Genomic DNA, 25,534 nt, shown 5'->3' on the forward strand with positions numbered 1-25,534 from the left:
CTTCGCTGAAGTGAGCACTGCACACACGAAAATCCTTGATACTGGATATTTTAGCTCCCGCAGAGTAGCCGATGGCAACCAGCCAAAGCTGTCTCATAACTATATCAGAAACAGGAAAACGATGGAATCTGAACGGCGATCCCTGCACATTCTTGTGGTCACAACCTGGGAATTTACAAGTTCGCCCCATTGTTAATTTTCTACTTTTTATGTCGTTGTCATTCGAGTGTGTAATGGAACAGCTGATCGGAACGTGCGAACTGACAGCAGCGCGGATTGATGGAAACGGAAAGAATATAGTGCCGATTAAAACTGAGGTATGATTTTTGTCAGGAGTGTTTTTTGTGATGTAAATTAATCAAGCTTTGAAACGCATATATTTTTTTCACGTAAAAACGCACAGTTTTGAGGCCCCGGAAACTAACCGTGACTACTTTCTTGAAAAACTTCCAGCGGCCAGAACTCTGACCAGGGAGGTGAACGCAGTGTGGGTCAGTGTGTATACACTATAGTGCTGATAAGGATTGCATACAACTTCATGTCTTAAATGCTCGAACTATCCCTTTAAGTATCTTTTATTTTGCATTAACATTTAGACATTTAGCAGATGCTTCTATCCAAAGCGACTTACTAAGAGGACAATGGAAGCAATCAAAATCAACAAAAGAGCAATAACATGCAAGTCTCATTTAGCGTATCGCAGTACATGTAGCAAGTTTTTTAATTATATAATAATAAAAAGAAAATAGATAGGGTAATAGAAGGTATTTTTATTTTTTAGGCATTTTATTTGAGATTAATATGAGGCATTTTATTTTATTTTGAGGTAGTGTACAGGGTTCGTACGGGTGCTTGAATTCCTTGAAAATGCTTGAATTTTAATGTAGTGTTTTCAAGGTTTGAAAAATGCTTGGATTTTGGATGAAGTGCTTGAAAGTGCTTGAATATGCAGTTGCATCGGTTTCATATTAATTCGCTTTCATACTAAATAGTTATTTTTTGTTATGCTTATAATATGTAAAAGAAAGAAAAAAAAAAACAGCTCCGCTCGAGTGTGCACGTGAGGCTGTAGTGTGATCTGCCGGTCTTTCTTGATGCGCGCCCTCTGATGGAACAGAGCGGTAGATAAAACATGCCAGTTATCAGGAGGTTGTTGCATCAGTCCTTGATGGCTTGAAAACGACAAATAAGAATTATGTTTAAAACGAGAATTTGGGGATCGCAAAATTGCCAGCCCGATGTCCCGGGGCTATTGTGTTTTCCAGTCGGGCTACCAAAATGTTTCACCGGACTATCTTAAAGTAGAGGGCTCGTGCTAGTCATTACAAACTCATCAATTTAGCCGTATCAAAGTTAAGGCCATAAAAAGTTTTAAATGTATTAAATAGTATAAAAAAAAGGCTTAATTATAAGTTTAAGAGTTAGGGACGGAAATACGAGAATAGCGATAGGGCTGGATAAAACTTCAAATGGAATGATGTCATACTGAATAAACGTACACACTGCACGTTTCAAAGTCAAAACGCGGCACGGATGTCTTTATATGAATGTATCTGAAGGGAACCGACTGTCCTCAGAAACGTGTCTTTGGCATTTACATTTCATGCCTGATAAAACTGCGTTAATGCTGATTTGTGTACAGCCGTTACTAGGAAACCGTAGAATTTCAGCGCTCCTAAAGCGCCCCCTCGTGACAGGGAATGAATTTGCGAATATTCAGCTGTTTAGTAAGATTATTACAAATATTGGCCCATTTTTTTTATGCAGCAAACACATAAGTGTTGTAAATGTAAAAGTTATGTGCTTTCTAAAAATCTAAACAATTAAGACAGTAATATTTATGTTTTAAATAAATTATACTTGATTTATCCAGTTTAAAGGTATAAAGGCTGAAATGCCATTGTATAAGATGTTTTGTTTTTGCGAAAATCTGAATTATAAATCATGTCATTTTATGGCTTAATGTTACTGTACATTGTTCAACCCCACTACGGTGTTCATTTTACTTGTGTAGCTCTTAAAAAGGGTCATAAATTGCCTTAAATTGATATTTAAAAATTCTGCAGATACACTGTAAATAATGAAAAAAAAAAATACATTGATATTTATGAATAGAAAATCAGATAGAAGTCTAAATGTCAATCAAAAATATTTTCAATGTTTAAAAAATGGTCTTTTTTTCATTTGGGCCAGTTAAATTGTATTATTTTATAGTGTCTTTTTGACTACCTTTTAGTACTTTTAGGCTGAAATGTGAAATGTATTTGTGAAAATCCTTCCAAGTTTTAGAAAGTTTTCAAGTTTTAGAATTTTAGTTTATCTATTTTTTTTTACAGTCATTTTATACCAGTCATTAATGTGTTACCATAGACATTGCCCTACTCCACTCATACAATATTACTTTTATTTGTGCAGGTCTTAAAAAGCCTTTAAATTTTATTTTTAAAATACTACAGATACTCAATAAATTATATTAATTATATATTTTAAATTATATAATTTGTATACTCAATGGTGACTATTAATATGGGGCAATGTTATATGCAATCTAGACAGTTGTTTTTTAATAGCACAATAACATCTGATTTAAAATTAAGAACTCGTGTATGTGAATAAGTAATTTACCACAGTGCTGGAAAATCTTGAAAATGCACCTTGAAAGTGCTTGAAAAGTGCTTGAATTTTACTTTGGAAAAGGTGTAAGAACCCTGAGTGTACTTGAGTGTAATATGAGGTACTTTTATTTTGTTTTGAGATTTTATTTGAGGTTAATATGAGGTATTTTATTTTATTTTGAGGTAGTGTACTTGAGTGTAATATGAGGTACTTTTATTTTGTTTTGAGATTTTATTTGAGGTTAATATGAGGCATTTTATTTTATTTTGAGGTAGTGTACTTGAGGGTAATATGAGGTACTTTTATTTTGAGGTATCTTACTTTAGGGTATTATGAGGTATTTATTTTTTAGGCATTTTATTTGAGATTAATATGAGGCATTTTATTTTATTTTGAGGTAGTGTACTTGAGGGTAATATGAGGTACTTTTATTTTGAGGTATCTTACTTTAGGGTATTATGAGGTATTATTTATTTTTTAGGAATTTTATTTGAGGTTAATATGAGATATTTTATTTTATTTTGAGGTAGTGTACTTGAGGGTAATATGAGGTACTTTTATTTAATTTTTAGGAATTTTATTTGAGGTAAATATGAGGTATTTTAATTTTATTTTGAGGTAGTTTACTTGAGGGTAATATGAGGTAATTTTATTTTGAGGTATCTTACTTTAGGGTATTATGAGGTATTTTTATTTAATTTTTAGGCATTTTATTTGAGCTTAATATGAGGCATTTTATTTTATTTTGAGGTAGTTTACTTGAGGGTAATATGAGGTAATTTTATTTTGAGGTATCTTACTTTAGGGTATTATGAGGTATTTTTATTTAATTTTTAGGCATTTTATTTGAGCTTAATATGAGGCATTTTATTTTATTTTGAGGTAGTTTACTTGAGGGTAATATGAGGTACTTTTATTTTGTTTTGAGATTTTATTTGAGGTTAATATGAGGTATTTTATTTTATTTTGAGGTAGTGTACTTGAGGGTAATATGAGGTACTTTTATTTTGTTTTGAGATTTTATTTGAGATTAATATGAGGCATTTTATTTTATTTTGAGGTAGTGTACTTGAGGGTAATATGAGGTACTTTTATTTAATTTTTAGGAATTTTATTTGAGGTTAATATGAGGTATTTTAATTTTATTTTGAGGTAGTTTACTTGAGTGTAATATGAGGTACTTTTATTTTGAGGTATCTTACTTTAGGGTATTTTGAGGTATTTTTATTTAATTTTTGAGATTTCATTTAAGATTGATATGTGGTATTTTTATTTTGTTTTCAGGTATTTTATTTGCGGGTAATTGAAGGTTTTTTTACTTTTTAGGCATTTTATTTGATGTTAATATGAGACATTTTTATTTTATTTTGTGGTAGTGTACTTGAGGATAATATGAGGTACTTTTGAGGTATCTTTAGGGTAATATGAGGTACTTTTATTTTGTTTTGAGATTTTATTTGAGCTTAATATGAGGTATTTTTATTTTATTTTGTGGTAGTGTACTTGAGGGTAATATGAGGTACTTTTATTTTGAGGTATCTTACTTTAGGGTATTATGAGGTATTTTTATTTAATTTTTAGGCATTTTATTTGAGGTTAATATGAGGCATTTTATTTTATTTTGAGGTAATGTACTTGAGATTAATACGAGGTATTCTATTTTATTTTCAGGTATTTTATTTTAGGGTAATATGAGGTACTTTTTGTTTTGAGATTTTATTTGAGCTTAATATGAGGTATTTTATTTTGAGAGTGTACTTGAGCGTAATATGAGGTACTTTTATTTTGAGGTATGTTACTTTAGGGTAATATGAGGTATTTTTATTTTGTTTTGAGGTATTTTATTTGAGGGTAATATGAGTTTTTTTTTTTAAGGTATTTCATTTGTGGTTAATATGAGGTATTTTTATTTTATTTTATGTTAAGGTAGTGTACTTGAGGGTAATATAAGGTATTTTATTTTGAGGTATTTTATTTGAGGGTAATATAAGGTTATTTTATTTTAAGGTATCTTGAAAGGAACCAAAGCATTTGTGGGACCTGGAAGATTTTTCTGAAGAACAGCAGGCCATTTTCCTGCAGAGTTTAGCTCCAACCCTAATCAAACACACCTGAACAAGCTAATCAAGCTCTTCATCATTACTAGAAAGTTACAGGCAGGTGAGGTTGATCAAGGTTGGAGGTAAACTCTGCAGGAAAGTGGACCTCGAGGGCCAGAGTTGAGAACCTCTGCTTTAGGGTAATATGAGGTACTTTTATTTTATTTTGAGGTATCTTATTTCATGATAATATGAGGTCTTTTTATTTTATTTTAAAGTATCTTATTCGAGGATAATTAGAGACATCTGTTTATTTTAAGGTATCTTATTTGAGATAATTTGAGGTATTTATTTTATTCTGAGTTATCTAATTTAAGGATAAAATGAGGTATCTGTATTTTTTTTCAAGCCATGTTATTTTATTTAGACATCTTATTTAAGGGTAATTAGAGGTATCTATTTTATTTGTTATTTTGTTTTAGAATGCTGTCTCAACTCTTCCTCTGTCTCTCTCTGTCACCTCAGGTCATTAAGGACTCCATGCGGCACAAGGCTGACCTGAACGACATGAGCAGGATGTGGGTAAGCGTGTGAACACAAGTTGTGGCTGCTGGTTTTAATGATTTCCCACTAAAAACGGAGGCCCGCTCAATATAACTCTCTGTCGTATTGAATGAGGCCCTGTCGAGTTCCCTTGAGTTTTCATCTCATTGTGGAAACTGTCAGTGTGTCAGTCAGCAAGCAATTTCACTACTGCTGATTGACAGCTGAATAGCTTGGCATTCTGCGTATGAGTCAGACGCACTAACTCAGCGCAGAGATGATCTGTAATTAGCAAACGATGACGCGAGCGTGTGTTTGTCACTCTGGAGGAACGCTTAGAGCTTTGCTTGTTATGAGTGTGCCAGTCAGACGTCCCTGATATCTTATGAAACGCTCTTTTGTTTTTATTCTTTTTGGTACTTTTGGTCTTTTATTCAGAACTTGTTTTTGATGTTGTGCAGAACAATGCTCAGCTACTGTTGTTTTTATCGTGCTTTAAATTTACATTATTGATTGATATACAGTTGAGGTCAATAGTTTACATACACCTTGCAGAATCTGCAAAATGTTAGTTATTTTACCAAAATAAGAGGGATCATACAAAATGCATGTTATTTTTTATTTTGTACTGACCTGAATAAGGTATTTCCCATGAAAGATGTTTACATGTAGTCCACGAGAGAAAATAATGACCCTGTTCAAAAGTTTACATACACTTGATTCCTAATACAGTGTTGTTACCGGAATGATCCACAGCTGTGTTTTTTTGTTTAGTGATAGTTGTTCATGAGTCCCTTGTTTGTCCTGAACAGGTAAACTGCCTGCTGTTCTTCAGAAAAATCCTTCAGGTCCCACAAATTCTTTGTTTTTCTTTTTGTTTAGCATTTTTGTGTATTTGACCCTTTTCCAGCAATGACTGTATGATTTTGAGATCCATCTTTTCACACTGAGGACAACTGAGGGACTCATATGCAACTATTACCGAAGGTTCAAATGCTCACTGATGCTTCAGAAGGAAAAAACGATGCATTAAGGGCCGGGGGTGTAAACAGAATGAAAATGTGTACATTTTTCTTTCTTTTTTTGCCTAAATGTCATATTTATGTCAAATTTAATACTGCCTTTCAGAAGCTACAGAAGACAAAAAAAAAAAAAGTTTTCAGCCCCCGACACTTATTGCATCATGTTTTCTTCTGGAGCATCATTGAGCCGTTGAACCTACTGTAATAGTTGCATATGAGTCCCTCAGTTGTCCTAAGTCTAAAAAAAATAGATCTCAAAATCATACAATCGTTCTTGGAAGGGGTTTAAACACAAAAATGCTAAAAACCAAAGAATTTGTGGAACCTAGAAGATTTTTCTGAAGAACAGCAGGCAGTTTAACTGTTCAGGATAAACAAGGGACTTATGAACAACTGTCACTAAACAAAAAAACACAGCTGTGGATTATACAGGTAACAACACAGTATTAAGAATAAAGTGTATGTAAACTTTTGAACAGGGTCATTTTTTATCAATTCAACTATTATTTTCTCTTGTAGACTAAATGTAAACATCTTTTATGCAAAGTATCTTATTCAAATCAGTATTAAATAAAGGATTTTTCTAATGAACAGCAGGAACGCCCCTGATATATATTTATATAATATATAACAGTTTTTTCTGCTTCTCAAATCTGATTGACTAAGAGCCTTTTCCAGCAATGTGATATTGTAGTGATAAAAGATACACTAGAATTTTACAAATAATACTGTTTTTGTGTCACGGTATGTAGTTTTAAGAGTTTTTAGGTGGTAATGTACTTGTTTAGACTTCAAATATGTGTTTTGTTAATAAAGATAACGTGAATTTAAAAATTTGCTTTAACGTTTTTGGAGATGTGAGCTCCAGGGTATCAGCGGGCGTTCAGCGCTCATGAACCCGCAAAGAGCAGCCTCACCTTGGCCAGATCCTCTGGAATTTACCACTGGCTTTGATGATCCTAGTGGTGAAACATGAGATATAATTAGTTTGGGGTAAATCTAACGGGCAGTCTTCGGTCTCATTAATCTATTATTTGTTCCAGAGCAAATAGTTTTAATCAAGGGACTAAATAAAGCTATATTTTATGTAAATTTAATGCTGAATATTAGAGCGCTGCCTTTGCACTTTTGACTGAATCGTCTAGCAGCTTTTATGATGGCTGTTGTTGTTAATAGATATTATTATTCAATAAATAATGTCTTATATAAATAACAGTTGTGTTTAATAATAGTATTGGGAAACAATTTGTGTGTTTGTGATGGCGATTTTAGTTACGTTGTTCGGCCTTTAGATCGTGATAGATGATTTTATGAGGGATTCCACAGTAAAGACTTTTATATTGAAAGAGACTGAAACAGGGTTGGAAACAAAGAAGTTATTTTTACTTTCAACAACACCTAAGACACAGCCAGAAAATGTACTGAGCAGCACTGTCATCAGAAATCACCCTTAACAGATGAAAGGATATTATAACAAAGATATCGCTTTCCTCAGCGGACATTCAAACTAATGTTATATTGTGAATATAAGATTGAGCTGAAGAATGAATGCTGTATCAGATGCAGGTACATCACACTCACTCAGTCCATCTCTCATAATACAGTGCGCTTTTAATACAGTAATTATACAATAAGCTTTTAATGAAGCAACTCAACGTTCCTTCATTACTAGTTCTAAAGTGATGTTTTCGCATAGGTAATGGAAGCTTGGGTTCAGATGTTAAACTGTCAAACAGATTTGAAACTGTGGTGGAAGGAAGTAGTTCCACATAAAAAAGGATTTTTAAAGACGTTTAGTTGACTTTAGCATCATTGTCAGCAATGCAAGTGTTTCTAATGCAGTTTCACTGGTCAACAGGAAGGGTCAGATGGAACATGCTGAGTTGAAAATTTTGTTTACTGAATAGACCTTTAGTTGCATCCCTCTGAGTATTTGCTGATAACATGCTGCAGGATTAGACTTCAGAAACATTTCCTGTGAGCAACTCTGTGCCCTTCCTGTTATGATGTCACAGTAAGTGGTGAAGGGAACAGGAAGTGAAAGAATGAGCTCATTAACTTGACTTGCAGCTGGTCTTATTATATGTGTACACCAAACATGTTAACAAACACCAAACATGACCTTAATCTGCCCACAGTGACTCATATTTAGACTGTGAAGTGAGCTGATGAGCTGAGAATGCGGTGGGGACTCATTCGCTGCTACTGATGCTTTGGAAGAGCAACAACATTGTTTCCTTTTCAGGGGGGTTCAGTGTTTTTCTTGCTCTCATGCTTCTCTTTCTCTTCTTAGGGTCATCTGAGTGAAGGCTATGGCAAGTTGTGCAGCATCTACCTCAAACTGCTCATCACCAAAATGGAGTTTCACATCAAAGTGAGTGATTGAGGCCTTGAAGATTTCAGCAGAACATCCATCTTGTAACTGTCCTTCTTAGATATTTATTTCCAGTCTTTGTTCATTTATTTTGTGACCTCTTGACAACTAATTGAGGTTTATTAATAAAAAAAACAAAAAAAACCCCCAAAACAAATTAATGAAAAATAAAAAAAATAAATAAATAAATATATAAATGACAAATATATACAAGAAATCTACCAAAAAAATCAAATATAATTATAAAAATAGTATTATTTTTATTAAATTACTTTAAAAATGATATATATATACACACAAATTTACAGATAAATGAACACACACACATATTTTTTTTATTTATATATATATATATTTTTTTTAAATGACTAATTTATACAATTTTAAAATTTATTAAATTGCTTTAAAATACACACACACACACACACACACACACACACACACAAATATACATATAATAAATATATACAAGAAATATGCAAATATATATAAATAGTATAAATGGGGTTATATGTTTTATTTATAATAATTAATAAAATATAAAATTGTGTGTGTGTGTGTGTGTGTGTGTGTGTGTGCCACATACGAGTATGCAAGCAAAAACGGCGTATTAAATGCACGTCAAACACATGCATAATTGCATATCATATGCACGCTAAAGTTAATTTCAGCTTATTAATAGCACGCCAAATAGAAACAGAAAAATCTTGCTAGTGCGCATTTTCATGAGACCAGGCTCTCGAATCAGTACATTATAACCAAAACAATACCTTAAAAAAATAAAAGAAGCAGGTTTTTGGGATCACATAACTTTAAACGGGTAAACTCCTAAAAAGTCAAAGGATCGTGAAGGCATTCAAACAGGAAGTTAAAAACAAAGATAATAATGCAGGGAATAGTGACTTATGTCCAGATGCCTGTAAATTATTCTTTTCAGCGATTGAATCATGATCATAATTCAGGATTTTTTTCAGTTATTATTTCATATTACTTTGGTTGTCTGAATGGAATGGAAACAGTTTTGTTGAGAACTTGGCTGCATCAAATGACAGTATGTGGGCACCGAGATGCAAACAAATGTAGTAATAAATGTAGATTTTGCATGTTCAGAAGAAGTGAGCTGCCCTGTCCTGCAAATAATGTAAACAGGCTTGTTTAAGTAAATTGCTCAGTGCAAAGAAAGAGAAGTAATGGGAACCTGGTATTTCTATGTTCTTTTTTTCCCATGAAAAAATAGACATAGACATGAACAAGTTATTTGAAAAAACATCTATGACCTTTGAAACATGTCTAGTCTTCATCGTCTATGTGGAGTATGGTTTCACTAATAATAAACACATATTTGCTTAAAGCATCCATATTTGTCCATGCCAATGATGATTAGAGTATTAAAAACTTTAAAAAGTATTAACTTAAGGTACATTTAGAACAGATAAAAATGTGCGATTAATCGCGAGTTAACTCATGACAACCATGCGATTAATCGCGATTTTAAAAAAATTGTAATCGATTGACAGCCCTAATAATATGTAATATGCATAATATATAAGGACAATTTTATATAGACAAACAAATAGATAAATATAAATAATAATTTAATAATCTTTTTTTGTAAATTATCATGGTTTGTTCTTGCAATATTACGTATGGATTAGAATGCTTTAAAAAAATTAAAAAATAAAACCCAGACAAACTGTTTTTTAATGTTTTTCCTCTGCTTCCTGCGTCAGTATGAAATGCGTCATTACAGAAAAAGAAAATTACATTTGTCAAGCCATTTAATTGGTATTTTAAAGGCTATGCAGTCAGATCTCACAAAGATAACATTTACCCCACTTGCTTTCTCAGAATCCTCGTTTCCCGGGCAACCTTCAGATGTCAAACAGACAGCTTGATGAGGCGGGTGAGAACGATGTCAATAATTTGTGAGTATTGCTTTGTTTCTGACAAGCTTTGTGTTTTTTTTCCCAGTCTATTTTATTAAATAAAGCTCCAGAATTGCTCTGTGTGTTTGTGGGATGGGACTTAATCATGTTTTCTCTCCTATCAACACATGTAGCTTCCAGTTGACGGTGGAGATGTTTGATTACTTGGAGTGTGAGCTGAACCTTTTTTTGGGCGGTAAGATTAAAGTGAAGTGCAGGTGTATGAAATCCAGAAAAGTCCTTGGCGGTCATTTTGTATTTTAGTTAGGCAGATTAATAAAGCTTCAGTCTATTTGAATTGAGAAAGACTAAAATCTCTTTTCAAGACAATGTATGTCAATAAAATGTTTTTTTTTTTTTTTTATACCTCTGGTCACAGTAAAAAACAGCTATGTGCATTCTAGAGTAAAAACACAGGTGATATTTCTATCAGTGTAGATATTTCTGCTAAAAAGGCTGTAAAATCTAGCTGGAACACTGAAAGATCTCGGTGTGCCTGTGCTGGAAGCATTAGGGAGAAGTTAATGCGAGTGTTGTTGGCTGAACAGCAGTTCCCTGGCACAGGAAACCACACCTCTCTGTGTGCTGAGAAGACGGGGTCTCACAGGAGCCTGCATCACTGATCACCAGAGAGACGGACGGACGGACGGAGGGAGGGAAGGAGCGAGTGTGGGCATGAATGTGAATGAGGGAATGGGCAGTGAGAGGGATCGATTGAGAAAAACAGCATGTTGAAGGGAAGCGAGTGAAAGAGGGATTCATAAAATAAAAGAATACAACTTGCCAGTTGAGAATTGAGGCTATTTAGAGTATTTTAAACATGCTTTTAGGTAGTAGGCATAGTCAAAAGCATAGTCTAAATTATATATTATATCTTATTTATGCAATTTATCATATTATAATGTATACTAGGGATGCACCGAAATGAAAATTCTTGGCTGAAGCCGAACAAAATTAAACACTGGGCCGAATATGGTTATGGTGTTTTTTCCCCCCATGTGCTTTGCCTATTTTTTTCACCATTGCATGAATTAAATAGCCAAAATGTGCTTTATACAGTTTTGTCTTGGTTTTCAAAAAGGAAAAAAAATTAAAAAAAAATTACTAAACACTGAACATTTTTAACATTCTAGTACACATTATATCCTACCAACAAACCACAATTTAACTCAAAATTAATAAGTTAGTAAAATAATATTCTTTGGCCATTTTCAAGACCCCTTTCTTGAATCAGGCATGTGTTTTTAATGTACAAATAAATGCAGCCTTGCTGAGCAAAGGAGAATGTTATAAAAATGTATTAATAGAGCTGTTGTAATGATTGTTATTATTATTTTTGTCTTTTTTATTTTATTTTACAGAATAACAGTAAAATTAAAATGCATTTATGAACGTTGACCTTTATTTTGGCAGAAACCCACAAGAAGACCTCAGTACTGCTTTTTGCTGTCAGCAGCAGATTTATGAATGATTATCATGTTTCAGGATAGATTTTCCTCACACTTTAGACTTTGAACCCTGTCTAATAAGCTTGTGCAGAGCTGTCAGAATACATACAATTTGTGCGTGTATTAGACAGCATAACATTCTGTAGTGCATTTACTAATAGAATACTAATAAAGCCAATTTCGCAATTTCAGTCATCATACAGTAACCAGCAACAACCACTCTTTTCTCTTTTCATCAAAAACATGCGATGCGGTTCTAAACAGTCTCTCGCTGTCGGTGCTTGTAATGATTTTTGCGTCTTTCATGTTTGCTGCATTAGTGTTAGCCTCTATTTGATCGCGTCTCGTCATTGTTCGGTATAATTTATTCAGCGTTTTTTGCTTATTCGACCAAACAACGAAATAGTTTTATTTTTGCTATTTTCGGCCAAATAATTTTGGTTGCCGAATATTCGGTGGATCCCTAATATATACACATATAAACAAAAAAATGTCAGAAATAAATTGGTCGCATTAAAAATGTTGCATTAGCAATTAAAAAAAAAATGCTTAAGCAAAACATGGTCAGGTTATTGGAATGATGTTTTTTTGTTTCTCTCTTCATAGTGTTCAGCTCGTTGGATATGTCTCGCTCCGTGTCAGTGACGGCAGCTGGTCAGTGTCGTCTGGCCCCTCTTATCCAGGTCATTCTGGACTCTAGTCATTTGTACGACTACACCGTCAAACTGCTCTTCAAACTCCATTCCTGTGAGTCCATGAATCACATCTCTTTCTTCACACACACACACAAAGGAACAGACTGTGAACAAAGTTTCTTAAAGGATTAGTTCACTCCAGAATTAAAATTTCCTTATAAATTACTCAGCTCCGTATTATCCAAGATCTTCATGTCTTTCTTTCTTCAGTCGAAAAGAAATTAAGGTTTTTAATGAAAACAATCCAGAATTTTTCTCCATATAGTGGACTTCAATTGGGATGAACGGGTTGAAGGTCCAAATTGCAGTTTCAGTGCAGCTTCAAAGGGCTCTGCACGATCCCAGCTGAGGAATAAGGGTATTAACAAGCAAAATGATGTAATTTTCCAAAAAAAAAAAATATTTATACACTTTTTAATCACAAATGGTCATCTTGCACTAGCTCGACTTCAAATATAGATACATACATGCATGGTCATATTGGAAAGAACACGTGTGACTACGGTTGGGCACCGAACTCTGTACAGTCGTTGCCAAAAGTTTTGAGAATTGCATAAATATTGGAAATTGGAAAAGTTGCTGCTTAAGTTTTTATAACAGCAATCTGCATATACTCCAGAATGTTATGAAGAGTGATCAGATGAACTGCATAGTCCTTCTTTGCCATGAAAATTAACTTAATCCCGAAAAAAACTTTCCACTGCACTGTTAAGAAGGGATTCAGGGCGTCCAAGAAAGTCCAGCAAGGGCCAGGATCGTCTTCTAAAGAGGATTCAGCTGCGGGATCGGAGTGCCACCAGTGCAGAGCTTGCTCAGGAATGGCAGCAGGCAGGTGTGAGCGCATCTGCACACACAGTGAGGCCAAGACTTTTGGAAGATGGCCTGGTGTCAAGAAGGGCAGCAAAGAAGCCACTTCTCTCCAAAAAAAACATCAGGGACAGATTGATCTTCTGCAAAAAGTATGGCGAATGGACTGCTGAGGACTGGGGCAAAGTCATATTCTCCGATGAAGCCTCTTTCCTATTGTTTGGGGCAACAGTAAAGCATCCTGAGACCATTCATGTGTGGGGTTGCTTCTCATCCAAGGGAGTGGGCTCACTCACAATTTTGCCCAAAAACACAGCCATGAATAAAGAATGGTACCAAAACACCCTCCAACAGCAACTTCTTCCAACAATCCAACAACAGTTTGGTGAAGAACAATGCATTTTCCAGCACGATGGAGCACCGTGCCATAAGGCAAAAGTGATAACTAAGTGGCTCGGGGACCAAAACGTTGAAATTTTGGGTCCATGGCCTGGAAACTGGAAGAGGCGGGTGGACAAACAAAAACCCATTAATTCTGACAAACTCCAAGAAGTGATTATGAAAGAATGGGTTGCTATCAGTCAGGATTTGGCCCAGAAGTTGATTGAGAGCATGCCCAGTCGAATTGCAGAGGTCCTGAAAAAGAAGGGCCAACACTGCAAATACTGACTCTTTGCATAAATGTCATGTAATTGTCGATAAAAGCCTTTGAAATGTAGGAAGTGCTTGTAATTATATTTCAGTACATCACACAAACAACTGAAACAAAGATCTAAAAGCAGTTTAGCAGCAAACTTTGTGAAAACTAATATTTGTGTCATTCTCAACTTTTGGCCACGACTGTACTTTTAAGGGTATCGATGGAATTGTGTTGGTACTACTGCATACCGATTCACATTAAATCAATCTGTGGCAAATTTCACTACCTGAGAACGCATCTGGGCATGTACATTACAGAGAGAGAGGGATCATGGAGTCCATGTGTAAATTTTGCCAGTAAACCTCTGTTTGCAATAAAAAAGAAAGAAAAGGGTTTAATTTTCATTTGGTTAAAAATAAATAAATGTGTAATGCCTATATTTGATTATCAGAAAAATTAAAACACAAGAATTTCTGGAAAAAAATGGAAAAGAAGATTGTAGGGCCCTATTGTTCAAAATGTTGAAATTGAAATTTTTGGACTTTAAACTGAATTAAATGTTTTTGTTATAACACAGAGAGTAAAGTACAGAAAAAAGGTACTGTTGGGTACCAGCACCGAATTTCAGGTACCGATACAGGTTAAAATGTGAACCTTATTTAATCCTATGCGACACGTAGGTGGAAGTACCGACTCAATGTTTACAAAATGAATATGCAAAGAAAAAGTCAAACGCCATTTACAAACACAGGTAAAAGTTGGAGGTAAACGTGAGATGGACCCTATCTTTATGAACCAAAGTACATAGATGAATATCTAATTGCGTGTGACCTTTTCGATATGATTACGTAATATGTGAAGTTGTAGACGCGCAAGACAAACATTTGTGGTTAAAGTGTCTGCATTTTTTATTTATTTTTTTAAATGACCAATTGTTTGGCTAGATAAGACCCTTATTCCTCAGCTGGGATCACGTAGAGCACTTTGAAGCTGCACTGAAACTCAAATTTGGATCTTTAACCCGCTGATCCCCATTGAAGTCCACTATATGGAGAAAAATCCTTGAATGTTTTCCTCAAAAACCCTAATTTCTTTTTGGCTGAGGAAAGAAAGAACTTTTTGGATAACATGGGGGTGAGTGAATTATCAGCAAAATTTTAATTCAGGTGTGAACTAATTCTTTGAAAGTGTGAACAGCTCGAATCACATGGAATCTATTGTTTTAGATTCTGATATAGAAATCAGATATAGGTCAGATGCAGTGCGACCTCAGTCTGTGAAGTCATATTAGAATTCATGTTTTTATTTGTTAAATTATGTATTCTTGTAGGAAAGTTGTAATTGCTCTGACATTTTTCCTTAGGATATTATAATAAAATTTAATAAAAATAGAACTGAAAATAGTGCTCTCTCTCAGTTCTCTTGTTCTCTTGTCCTCCAGGTCTGCCAGCAGATACTCTGCAGGGCCACAGGGATCGCTTCCAGGAGCAGTTTAAGAAGTGAGTCTGTCAGTCACTATCCAGTCAGATCAGCTGCCATGAGTCACAGACTTTTATTCTTTTGCATTTCTCACTCTCCGAATGTTTTCCTTTCGCTCCGTTTCTCTCCCTCTCCAGGCTGAAGAGTCTGTTCTATCGCTCCAGTAACCTGCAGTATTTCAAGAGACTGATTCAGATCCCACAACTTCCTGAGGTGAGACTCCTGCATACCAAACAGATTCCTGCCTGACCTGAGTCCAAAAATACAGCTAGTGGAAAGAAATTATGTAACTCATTTACATATCTGCCTGCTTAGTTTTTTTTAGCGTCAGGAGTCCATGAGGATACTGCAGGGTGCCCTATAAGACAACATATTTTCCTTTAATTTACATGACATTTGAATTCAGATTAAAGGCAAAGAGCTATTTTTTCATTTGCTTTAGCATCAGCTCAACCAATGGCATGAGGCTAGGGCAGGGTCTGTCTGTTTTCTCAACCTATAGAGAATTGTATTTGGAAAGTCTATTTGAAAACACATTCTAGTAGTTTTCTTTCTAAACATCTCTCCTTAGAATCCGCCAAACTTCCTGCGGGCGTCAGCCCTGTCAGAGCACATCAGTCCAGTGGTGGTGATCCCGGCGGAGGCTTCGTCCCCTGAGAGCGAACATGTGGTAGAGACAGAAGACCTGGTGGATACAGACATCCCATCTTTATCGGTACCACATGCAATCTCACTATCCAAACTCTCTGTATACTTTTGTTTTATCTTGAGTTTAAAAGACAAGGATTTTTTTCTTCACTAGAGCGCTGTGGACAGCAAATTTGACGACCTCTTTGGCACCTCTGCTGCTACAGACCCCTTCAACTTCAACAGTCAGAACGGCATGCGCAAAGATGAGAAGTAAGTCTTGGAGATATTGTTGGAGAATATAATTATAAGAAGCTCCTTGAGTTTATAAGAACAAATTATAACACAGGACTCATGAATATGTATCTCTCATCTCAGAGACCGTTTAATTGAGCAGCTCACAGCGGAGCTACGGGCCCTGAAAGAGGAGCTGGAGTCCTTCAGATTGGAGGTAAAGAGTGGAAGTCATCTGTGGAGGAGGTCAAATGTGATAAGCTACTATTTAAACGTTCGTGTTTTTATTCAGTAAGGATGCATTAAATTAACATTTCAAATAAACGCTGTTAAGAAAATGTCACAGTTTCCACAAAAATATTACACCTCGTATTACAGTGATTTCTGAAGGATCATGTAATGTAGTAATGATGCTGAAAATTCAACTTTGCATTACTGAAATATTTTTTTTTAAATATTAAAATAGAAAACAATTCTTTTGATCACACTTTATATTAGGTGGCCTTAAATATTATGTACGTACATCAAAAAATAAGTTGGATGTACTTAATGTGGTCATATTGCATTGCAAAACACTTTTGCTTCTATTAAGGTGGGATATGGGTAAGGTTAGGGACAGGTTTGGTGGTATGGGTAGGTTTAGGGGTGGGTTAGGGTGTAAGGGATGGGTCAACAGTGGTACTTACAGAAATCAATTACAAATGTAATTACATATAGATTTTTAAAAAAAAAGTTAAGTACAATGTAAAAACATGTATGTACACAATAAGGACATTGTAACAAATGATTAATTTAAATGTAAGTACATAGTAGTTAAGGCCACCTAATGTAAAGTTGGGACCATTCTTTAAAATTTTATTATTATGGACCACAAAACCAGTCATAGGCGTCAATTTTTAGAAATTTATACATCATCTTTCCATTGATGTATGGTTTGTTAGGATGGGGTGATATTTGACCAAGATACAACTATTAGATAATCTGAAATCTGAGTGCAAAAAAAAATGTTTTACGGTAGAAATGTAAAAAAAAATATCTTTATGGAACATGATCTTATATTTTACTTAATATCTTGATGATTTTTGTCATAAAAGAAAAGTCAATAATTTTGAGCCAAACAATGTATTTTTGCTATTGCTATAAATATACCCATGCTACTTAAGACTGGTTTTGTGATCCAGGGTCCGTTTTTACTGACTCAACATTTTGAAGGGTCATGTACAGTGGAAGAGAAGTGAAAATAAAAGCGATATGTCACTAATCATTCTTTTGGTCTTTCTCAGAGTGGCCGCCTTTGTCAAGCACTACGGGGGCGTGTGAATGAACTGGAGGCGGAGCTTGCGGAGCAGACTCACCTGAAGCAGCAGGCATTGGGTGAAAGCGAGTTCCTGAGGGCGGAGCTGGACGACCTGCGCAGGGTCAAAGAGGACACAGAGAAAGAGCAGCGCAGCCTGAGCGAAATCGAAAGTAAGAGTTTGTTGTCGGAACTATTTATGGTACTTTGACAGTACATTGGACTTCTTTTATTTCAAATAATTTATTAAAGGAGTCATGAACTGAGAAATCAAAAACATGAAGTCATTATACTTTTAAAAACATCCTGTAAGTTTCAGAACTCAAAACTTTCTTGTTAGTCTAAAAACAGCTTATATTGAAACCAATCTGCCAAAACGACAGGTTGTGGAATGTGCCACTTTATGACATAATAGTGTGGCTAAACACCACATCCACAGAAGATTATCAACGCCGCCTTCTACATCACTGCTTGTTTAGCCTCGTCCACCGATTCACACATGTAGTGTAAATAATAAGAGAGGTAGACACAGGTCTACACAAAAAACAAATGATAAAGATGGCTCTGAAGACAACAAGATGCTGTTCTGTTCCAAGTTGTGGAAAAACAATCTTTGCTTTGCCTTACTTCTGATCCCAACTCTAAGAAAGAATGGATACACTTTTTTTAATGAATTTGTAGAACGCATCAGTATGAACTTGGCACTTTGTTTATTCATTTTACTGTGGATTTGTTTACAAACAAGGCACAAATTGATGCAGAATTTTTTAGAAAGATTGAAACTGAAAGATGATGCTTTGCCAAGTTTATTGTATCGGACAATAATGTTGCACCATACAAGTTTGAGTAACTGTTTTTATTACGTGGTCACTATTGCTTTGTCTGTTATTACAGATTGTTTGATATGTGTGGAGTATATGTGCGCTTTTGACCTAAATCACAAGCAGCATCCATCTATGAAAGATGTAGGCTGTCAAACAGATACAACTATTCGCCAATTAAACCAATGACTGTTTACTTCCAAGTCTACGATTTTTTTTCATGCCTATTCAAACAGTGTTCCAATGAAAACAGGGGAGAAAATAGCCTTTTACTTTTAAATAATGATGCTTTTTAATTTAAAAAAGCATGATAACATTATAAGTGGACTTTAGAGAACAGTACAAAAAAAAAGCAATTCATGACCCCTTTAAATTTTCACGACCCTGTTAATATTTAGAGAACTTGGCCTGACAGCTGTAAATTAGGACGTCAAGACTAATCATTGCTCTGTTCCTCTTTCGTAAATAAAAAAAAAAACAGTCTTTCCTTCCTTTTTGGCTTATTTACGCTCAGTGGTTAACCCCAAACTGTTGCTTTTTTTGGAACATCAGTTATACGTTCATATATCAGCATATATTGTGGTCTAAAAACAGTGTTACAGGATACTGAAGGGATAGTTCACACAAAAATAAAAATTCTGTCATAATTTAAAAAGTTTCTTGTAACACAATAGTAGATATTTAAAGAATGTTGGTAATCAAACCATTAGTCATTGACTTCCATAGTATTTTTTTCTATATTGTGGTAGCCAGGCTACCGTCAGCTGTTTGGTTATGAACAGGTTTTAAAATATCAGAGGACTGATATCAGAGGAATTTTCATTTTTGGGTGAACTGTCTCTTTAAAAGGCTGTGCATAGTCAGTACAAAAGCAGGATAGAGATGGATATTCATTAGACCGTCTGTTTAGTCTCTGAAGCTGAGGAACACAGCCAAGATCACTTCAAGATCACTTCAGCCTCCAATCAAATGCTAATAAACAATATAGTCCACATTCCAATTCACCAGATTGCAGGACTATGCTAAAGCTCTCAGTAGTGCTAACTGTTCTGTGACAGAGAGAGCGAGATCTGAAGCATGTCAAGGCTTGTGGTTTTGATAATTAATGTCAGTATTTTGGTTGTATTTTTCTGTTTCTTGTAGGAAAAGCACAAGCGAATGAGCAACGCTACACCAAGTTAAAGGAGAAATACACAGAGCTGGTCCAGAGCCACGCTGATCTGCTGAGGAAGGTGAAGTGATGTCCTTACAATAACATTTAGTTCACACACTGCTAGGGATGGGAATCGAAAACCGGTTCTTGTTGAGAACCGGTTCCCAGTGTTTCAATTCCATCGAATCGTTTGCAAAATTTGCAAACGATTCCCTTAACGATTCCAGTGGGCACGAATGACGTCATCACGCGCATTGCGTAGCTTACGCTCAGTCAATAAGCACTGGCGCCTAAGCGGAACAAACGCTCAAAAGTCTGGTAGTATTTCACCAAAAAAGACGAAAATAGGGCAACTTGCAATACTCGCAGCGTAGATATTTCCTCAAAGGGAGGAAATACCACTAGCATGCTAAAACATTTGCGCACACAGCATGCAATAACAATAAAAGAATGTTGCGTTTTCGATCCGCTCCGGACTAACAGTTCTCAACCCAGCAGCGGCAGCAGCAGCAACAACGTTAGCATGTCCTCGGCTAATAAAGCTGCAGGACTCATTCATTCCCATTATATATTTTCTAGGGAGATGACAAAGATTCTCAGCCCTAAGTACAAAGCCCCAAACAGAGACAGTTTAACTATGCTAATCAACAATTTGTTGTCCCTTTTCTTCCAGATGAGAACCGATAAGGGAATCGATAAAGAATCGAATTGTTAAGCAGAATCGAAAATGGAATTGGAATCGTAAAAATCTTATCAATTCCCATCCCTACACACTGCCTGTATATTTCAGATTTCCTTCACACTGGAAATGAAAGGTCAAGCACACTGAGTTGAGAGATACATTATCTCACTCAGCATGCTTGTTTTGGCAAATGCAGCAAGTATTCTGTTTCCATGTAGAAAGTGCATACTGCAGACACAAGTGTGCACACTACGTGTTGCTCACTTGAGCTCCAGTGTCAGGCCTGTCGGTAAACCTGCAGGTGGTTTAGCTCCTCCAGCAGACTTCTTTCCCTGCAGACTCTGTTTCATTTCTTGCACAGATGAAACTTGGCACTGTGTTCCTCTGCTACGCTTAGAGGCTGTCTTCACACTCGCTACCATACAGCAGCACGCTCTGATCCCACCACAGAGACATCCGACAGTGGGTGCCACGTCCTTGGGAAAAGAACTGGGTCAGCCAAGAGTCTTGGCTCTGTGCTAAACTGTACATGTCTGTGTGTTTCACAGAATGCGGAGGTGACACGGCAGATGACGGTGGCCCGTGCCGCCCAGGACGAGGTGGAGAATGTGAAAAAAGAGATGCAGGACAAATTAAAAGCTGCTCAGGATGCTTCCAGTCAGCAGGTTGGACACAAACCACATGCATGCACTCTTAAACACACAATCCCTCTGCCTGATGTATGTGTAGTATGCTTGTCTTACGCTTCCCTATCCTCATGTATGTGCACGAGTAGGAGAAGACTCAGTTAGAGCAGCTTCAAGCTCTACAAGCCGAGCTTATGTCCAGCAGATCTGAATTAGAGACCCTGAAGAGTACCGTCAACTCCTCCCAACAGGTGGGACCTCACCGTTTACCCATCATTCTCTTCCTCTTCACCTCTGTCTTGAATCCATCTCCATTTTTTTCCTCATACTGGACAAGAGGTCATGAACTGCATTTTTATTGTATATTAGCAAGATTTTTACATCAGAACGCCATTAATTTAAACTAACATGCTATTTTCTATTTTATTTTTGACCCTCTCTCTTTGGTAAAAACATTGTTACTCATACTTGTGTTGTGACATTACCAGATTCTTGAGCAATGCCAAGTGCGCCATCCTCAAAACCATTTCAAACACAGTAACCAGCTATTATACAGGCTTAGTTTACAGACCTCTTATTAGCTAGCTGTACATACAGTGGTGGCCAAAATTATTAGAACACTAGTATGTTCTTTAGCTTAAAAATCGTAATTGCTGTAATGTACAAAAGCTGCTTTAAATGCAAAGGATGGTGACACCAAATGTTGATTTAATAGAAGAATAGAATTAGTTAATAGAAGTTAACTGAGAAAGAAAATCTGCTTATGACATTATTTTTGAAAGCATCCTCATTTTACAGCATTTTTACACAAGTGCCTAAAACTTTTACCACATCTTGGAGATGTTTCCACAGTTCTTCTGGATTTAGTCTGTCTCAGTTCTGTATCTTCATGTCATTCCAGACAGACTGGATGATGATGAGATCAGATCTTTCTGTGGAGCACTGGCTGTTGTCAGACTCCTTGTGCAAACAAAGCTCATTGGATTATTACAATTATTGGCAAAGCTAATGTTTAGAAATGTAAACTGCTATTTCCTACTGACACACTACAGCAAAAGATAGAAATAACTGACTTTAAAAACCTTTAAGCTGGTGAAAACACTAGTGTTCTAATAATTTTGGCCACCACTGTATGTGTATATCTGCATTTGTTTTTCAGAGTCTTGTAATTCTGGGATGAATCTCTATCTTTTTCTTGCTTGAGTAATACTGTTTGCGTCTGTCTTGTATTTACTCACTACATGAGAGAATCAGTGGGCAGAGCTAATGATGCAATGATGTAGAAGTAGGCGTTGATCTTCCGCAGAGGTGGTCTTTTGTCACACTATGACATATTATGATGAGATATGAAACCGTTGGTTTCAATAAAAGCTGTTTTTGAACTATTGTGGAAGTTCTGAAACTTATAGGATGTTTGTGTAATACAATGCACTCTTACATGCCAAAAGATGAAGGAAATTTTTTTTTTTTTTTCTCAGTTCATGACTTTAAAGGAATAGTTCACCCAAAAATGAATATTACCCCATGATTTACTCACCCTCAATCCATCCTAGGTGTATATGACTTTCTTCTTTCAGACGAATACAATCAGAGTAACATTAAAAAGTGTCCTGGCTCTTCCAAGCTTTATAGTGCCAGTAAATGGCTGTTGGGATTTTAAAGTCTAATAAAGTGCGTTCATCCATCATAAAATGTACTCCACACGGCTCTGGGGGGTTAATAATAGCAAAATATCCATGTTTAAAACTTTATAAGCAGTAATCTCTAGCTTCCACTAAGTGTTGTACTTGGATTCACAAGAGAGTGGCGTTCCAGTGAATGACGTAGGACATAGGTGTAGCATAAGATCTTGGTGAGAATACATTAGTCTCTCGAGAACCAAGTTTTGTTTACAGCAAAGGAAAACCAGTCGCCTCTTGGTTTATATCGAAATCCTTCTGCATGTTTTTTTTTTTCTTATTATTATATATTTTTTTTTTTACAAATGCTCTTTTTGTACTTCTAATTGAGGCCTTGAGACGAAGAACCATACAAGTCCATATTTTCAAATTTTGAGTAATGAGGTTTTTTTCATTTGGATTGTGAACATTATATTATATATTTTTATTTTACTTGAAAATAGACAACAAAAGCTTCTCAATTCTAAGGAGATAACATTTTTCAGTGTCAGTATTAAAAATCAAAAGTTATTGTGATTTATATTTCTGAAATGTGGAAGAATGGTATATGTCCAGTTAGTGTGGAATAACAGTATAACTCCAGTTCATCATATCACTTTAAACCACTAAAGATCTGATTCCTTTATCTTAGTTTTAATACAGTAACAGAAACTTCAAGTTAATATTAAGCATTTCTTTCAAGTTTATCATTATTATTATTATTATTTAAAAACAGAAAATACAGTATGAACAATGTACAATACATAGACCTTCTTACAGTACAGACAATAACAATGAATTATTAACAAAAAACAATATATAAATAAATAAAAACAATAAATACAATGCCCACATACATCATAGCTAAATATTATACAAAATATATATATAAAGCTGGGTTCCAGCCCTTTCCAAAACTGTTTTTATTTTGAATTTCGAGAAAAACGGGTTTAAAGTTTCTCTTCCACTTCTAATGGTCGCTGTCTGTCAGGAGCACTTCATTGTATCATTACACAAACACACTTACCCTGAAGAGGACAGTTTTCCATTGTTTATCATGATGGGCATAGTCTCTGAACTTTGATCACTTCTTGTATGTTTAGATAGCTCCAATAGTGCACCTTGTTGTTTATTTAGAAAAGCTGGCGCAGCGCACCTTTGTATATACTACTTCAAACTGTTCTCGCGCTCTGCCATCTCACGATATAAATAAATATATAAACATATAAACTCTGCTTGCCGTACTTTACACAGGACTGGCGGGAAATATGAATGAATACAGCTTTATTATATATGGTATGTGGTTTATTTTGATAGGTTAACTGTTTATGCGGTGTTTAGCGCTCCTCAGCGCGTTCAGAGAGAGAGAGAGAGATCACATCATATATACGGTTCTTCCACTCACCTCTTTCGGTGGATTTTTCCCTGGTTTTTGTTCTCCTCTTCGAGTCAGATATGGTTTTCCAGCATCCCTCAAAGCCTTCCTTACTCTGTCCTTCCATTTGGTCATGTCGGCTCTCTTTTTTGTGCCGAGGTTTTGCCTTTTAATGTCCGAAGCGGACATGACAGCAAGCGGCATCTCCATTCTTCTTTGTGGACATAAACGTTTTTTCCGCGTGACGCTATTTTAACGTTTAAAAAGCGGGAACTTTTGGTCGCGCGAAAATATCCCCAAACTGTTTCTGTATACAAAGTTCACACATACAATTAATGTCACATGGTGATCTCATTTTTTGTTTTTTTTTGGACTTATATGGTTGTTCGTCGCACACACTCAGTTCATGACTGGTGTTTTGTTTTGCTCTCTCCACTGCGTATCCGCATTTGTCACCACATTTTTCTCTGTCTTATGCATACGACAGTTAGCAGAAGCAAGAGTTTACGCTTTTTAAAGTTTTAAATATGGATATTTTTCTCACACAAATGCATCGATTCACTTCAGAAGGCATTTAATAACCCCCTGGAGCTGTGTGGAGTACTTTTCATGATGGATGGATGCACTTTATAAGAGTTCAAAATCTCAACAGCCATTCACTGCTATTATAAAGCTTGGAAGAGCCAGGACATTTTTTAATATAACTCGGAAATAATTTGTCTGAAATAATAAAGTTGATTACCTAGAACAGCTACAGGGTGAGTAAATCATGTGGTAATTTTCATTTTTGGATGAACTATTTCTTTAAAGAAGTCTTCACGCTCTTCCATACATTCCTGTTCAGCTCTTACCCCAGCGTAGGTTCAATGTATCACTGTCTCTGCGGTTAGTCTAGCACAGGTGGACATGGTGATTCTTTGTTGGGTGCTGAATTACCTAAGTTAATTTGTCCAGACTGCATGTGGGAGTTGATACGTCACCCCTCCTCCCCCTCCATCCCACTTCCTTCTGTCACCTGCACACCTGCTGCAGCTCCTCCACTGCTGCCTCCAGCAGCTGAATCAACTGTCCTCAAAACACTGACACACTTAACATCTATAGCATGACAGTTTTAGTTTCACTTTTAATAAGCTTTATAGAGTATTGCAGGGATGATGCATTTTTGTAGGTCAAAACCCGGAAACGTTGTAGCATTTTTGCAATAATCCAAAGTTCCTATTTAGGTTTTGTTTTGGGAACCAGGTGAGATGCTAAATTCTGTGTTTTGGCCTACAAAATTGCCAACACTATAGCTTTCAGCAATAAAGCTTTTATTTGTGTATTTTCAGTTGTCATTTTAATTTTAGTTTTAGTAATTTTGTTAAATTTTATTTCCGATTTTTCAATTCTTAAACTTAATGATTTTTAGTAGAATTAGTAAACAATAACATCAGTGATTTTAAATGATTTTGTTTCTCATGATTTTTGTTTTCTCAA

General features: G+C 35.5%; 1 protein-coding gene across 2 annotated transcripts in view; it reads left to right on the forward strand.

Annotated features, from left to right (window-relative positions):
* The window catches only part of hip1 (huntingtin interacting protein 1), an 83,005-nt gene that overhangs the window by 31,026 nt on the left and 26,445 nt on the right, over positions 1 to 25,534 (forward strand). For both annotated transcript variants that reach the window (XM_073817479.1, XM_073817480.1), the window contains exons 4-17: positions 5,181 to 5,237; positions 8,514 to 8,594; positions 10,443 to 10,519; positions 10,654 to 10,715; positions 12,574 to 12,714; positions 15,551 to 15,608; positions 15,726 to 15,801; positions 16,160 to 16,303; positions 16,391 to 16,488; positions 16,594 to 16,666; positions 17,733 to 17,916; positions 19,708 to 19,796; positions 20,948 to 21,064; positions 21,175 to 21,276. In XM_073817479.1, coding sequence (XP_073673580.1) covers positions 5,181 to 5,237; positions 8,514 to 8,594; positions 10,443 to 10,519; positions 10,654 to 10,715; positions 12,574 to 12,714; positions 15,551 to 15,608; positions 15,726 to 15,801; positions 16,160 to 16,303; positions 16,391 to 16,488; positions 16,594 to 16,666; positions 17,733 to 17,916; positions 19,708 to 19,796; positions 20,948 to 21,064; positions 21,175 to 21,276 — 1,359 coding nt within the window. The remainder of the gene's footprint in view (positions 1 to 5,180; positions 5,238 to 8,513; positions 8,595 to 10,442; positions 10,520 to 10,653; positions 10,716 to 12,573; positions 12,715 to 15,550; positions 15,609 to 15,725; positions 15,802 to 16,159; positions 16,304 to 16,390; positions 16,489 to 16,593; positions 16,667 to 17,732; positions 17,917 to 19,707; positions 19,797 to 20,947; positions 21,065 to 21,174; positions 21,277 to 25,534) is intronic.

Source organism: Garra rufa, chromosome 14 (genome assembly GCF_049309525.1).
Source record: "Garra rufa chromosome 14, GarRuf1.0, whole genome shotgun sequence".
In the NCBI taxonomy this organism is placed as follows: Eukaryota; Metazoa; Chordata; class Actinopteri; order Cypriniformes; family Cyprinidae; genus Garra; species Garra rufa.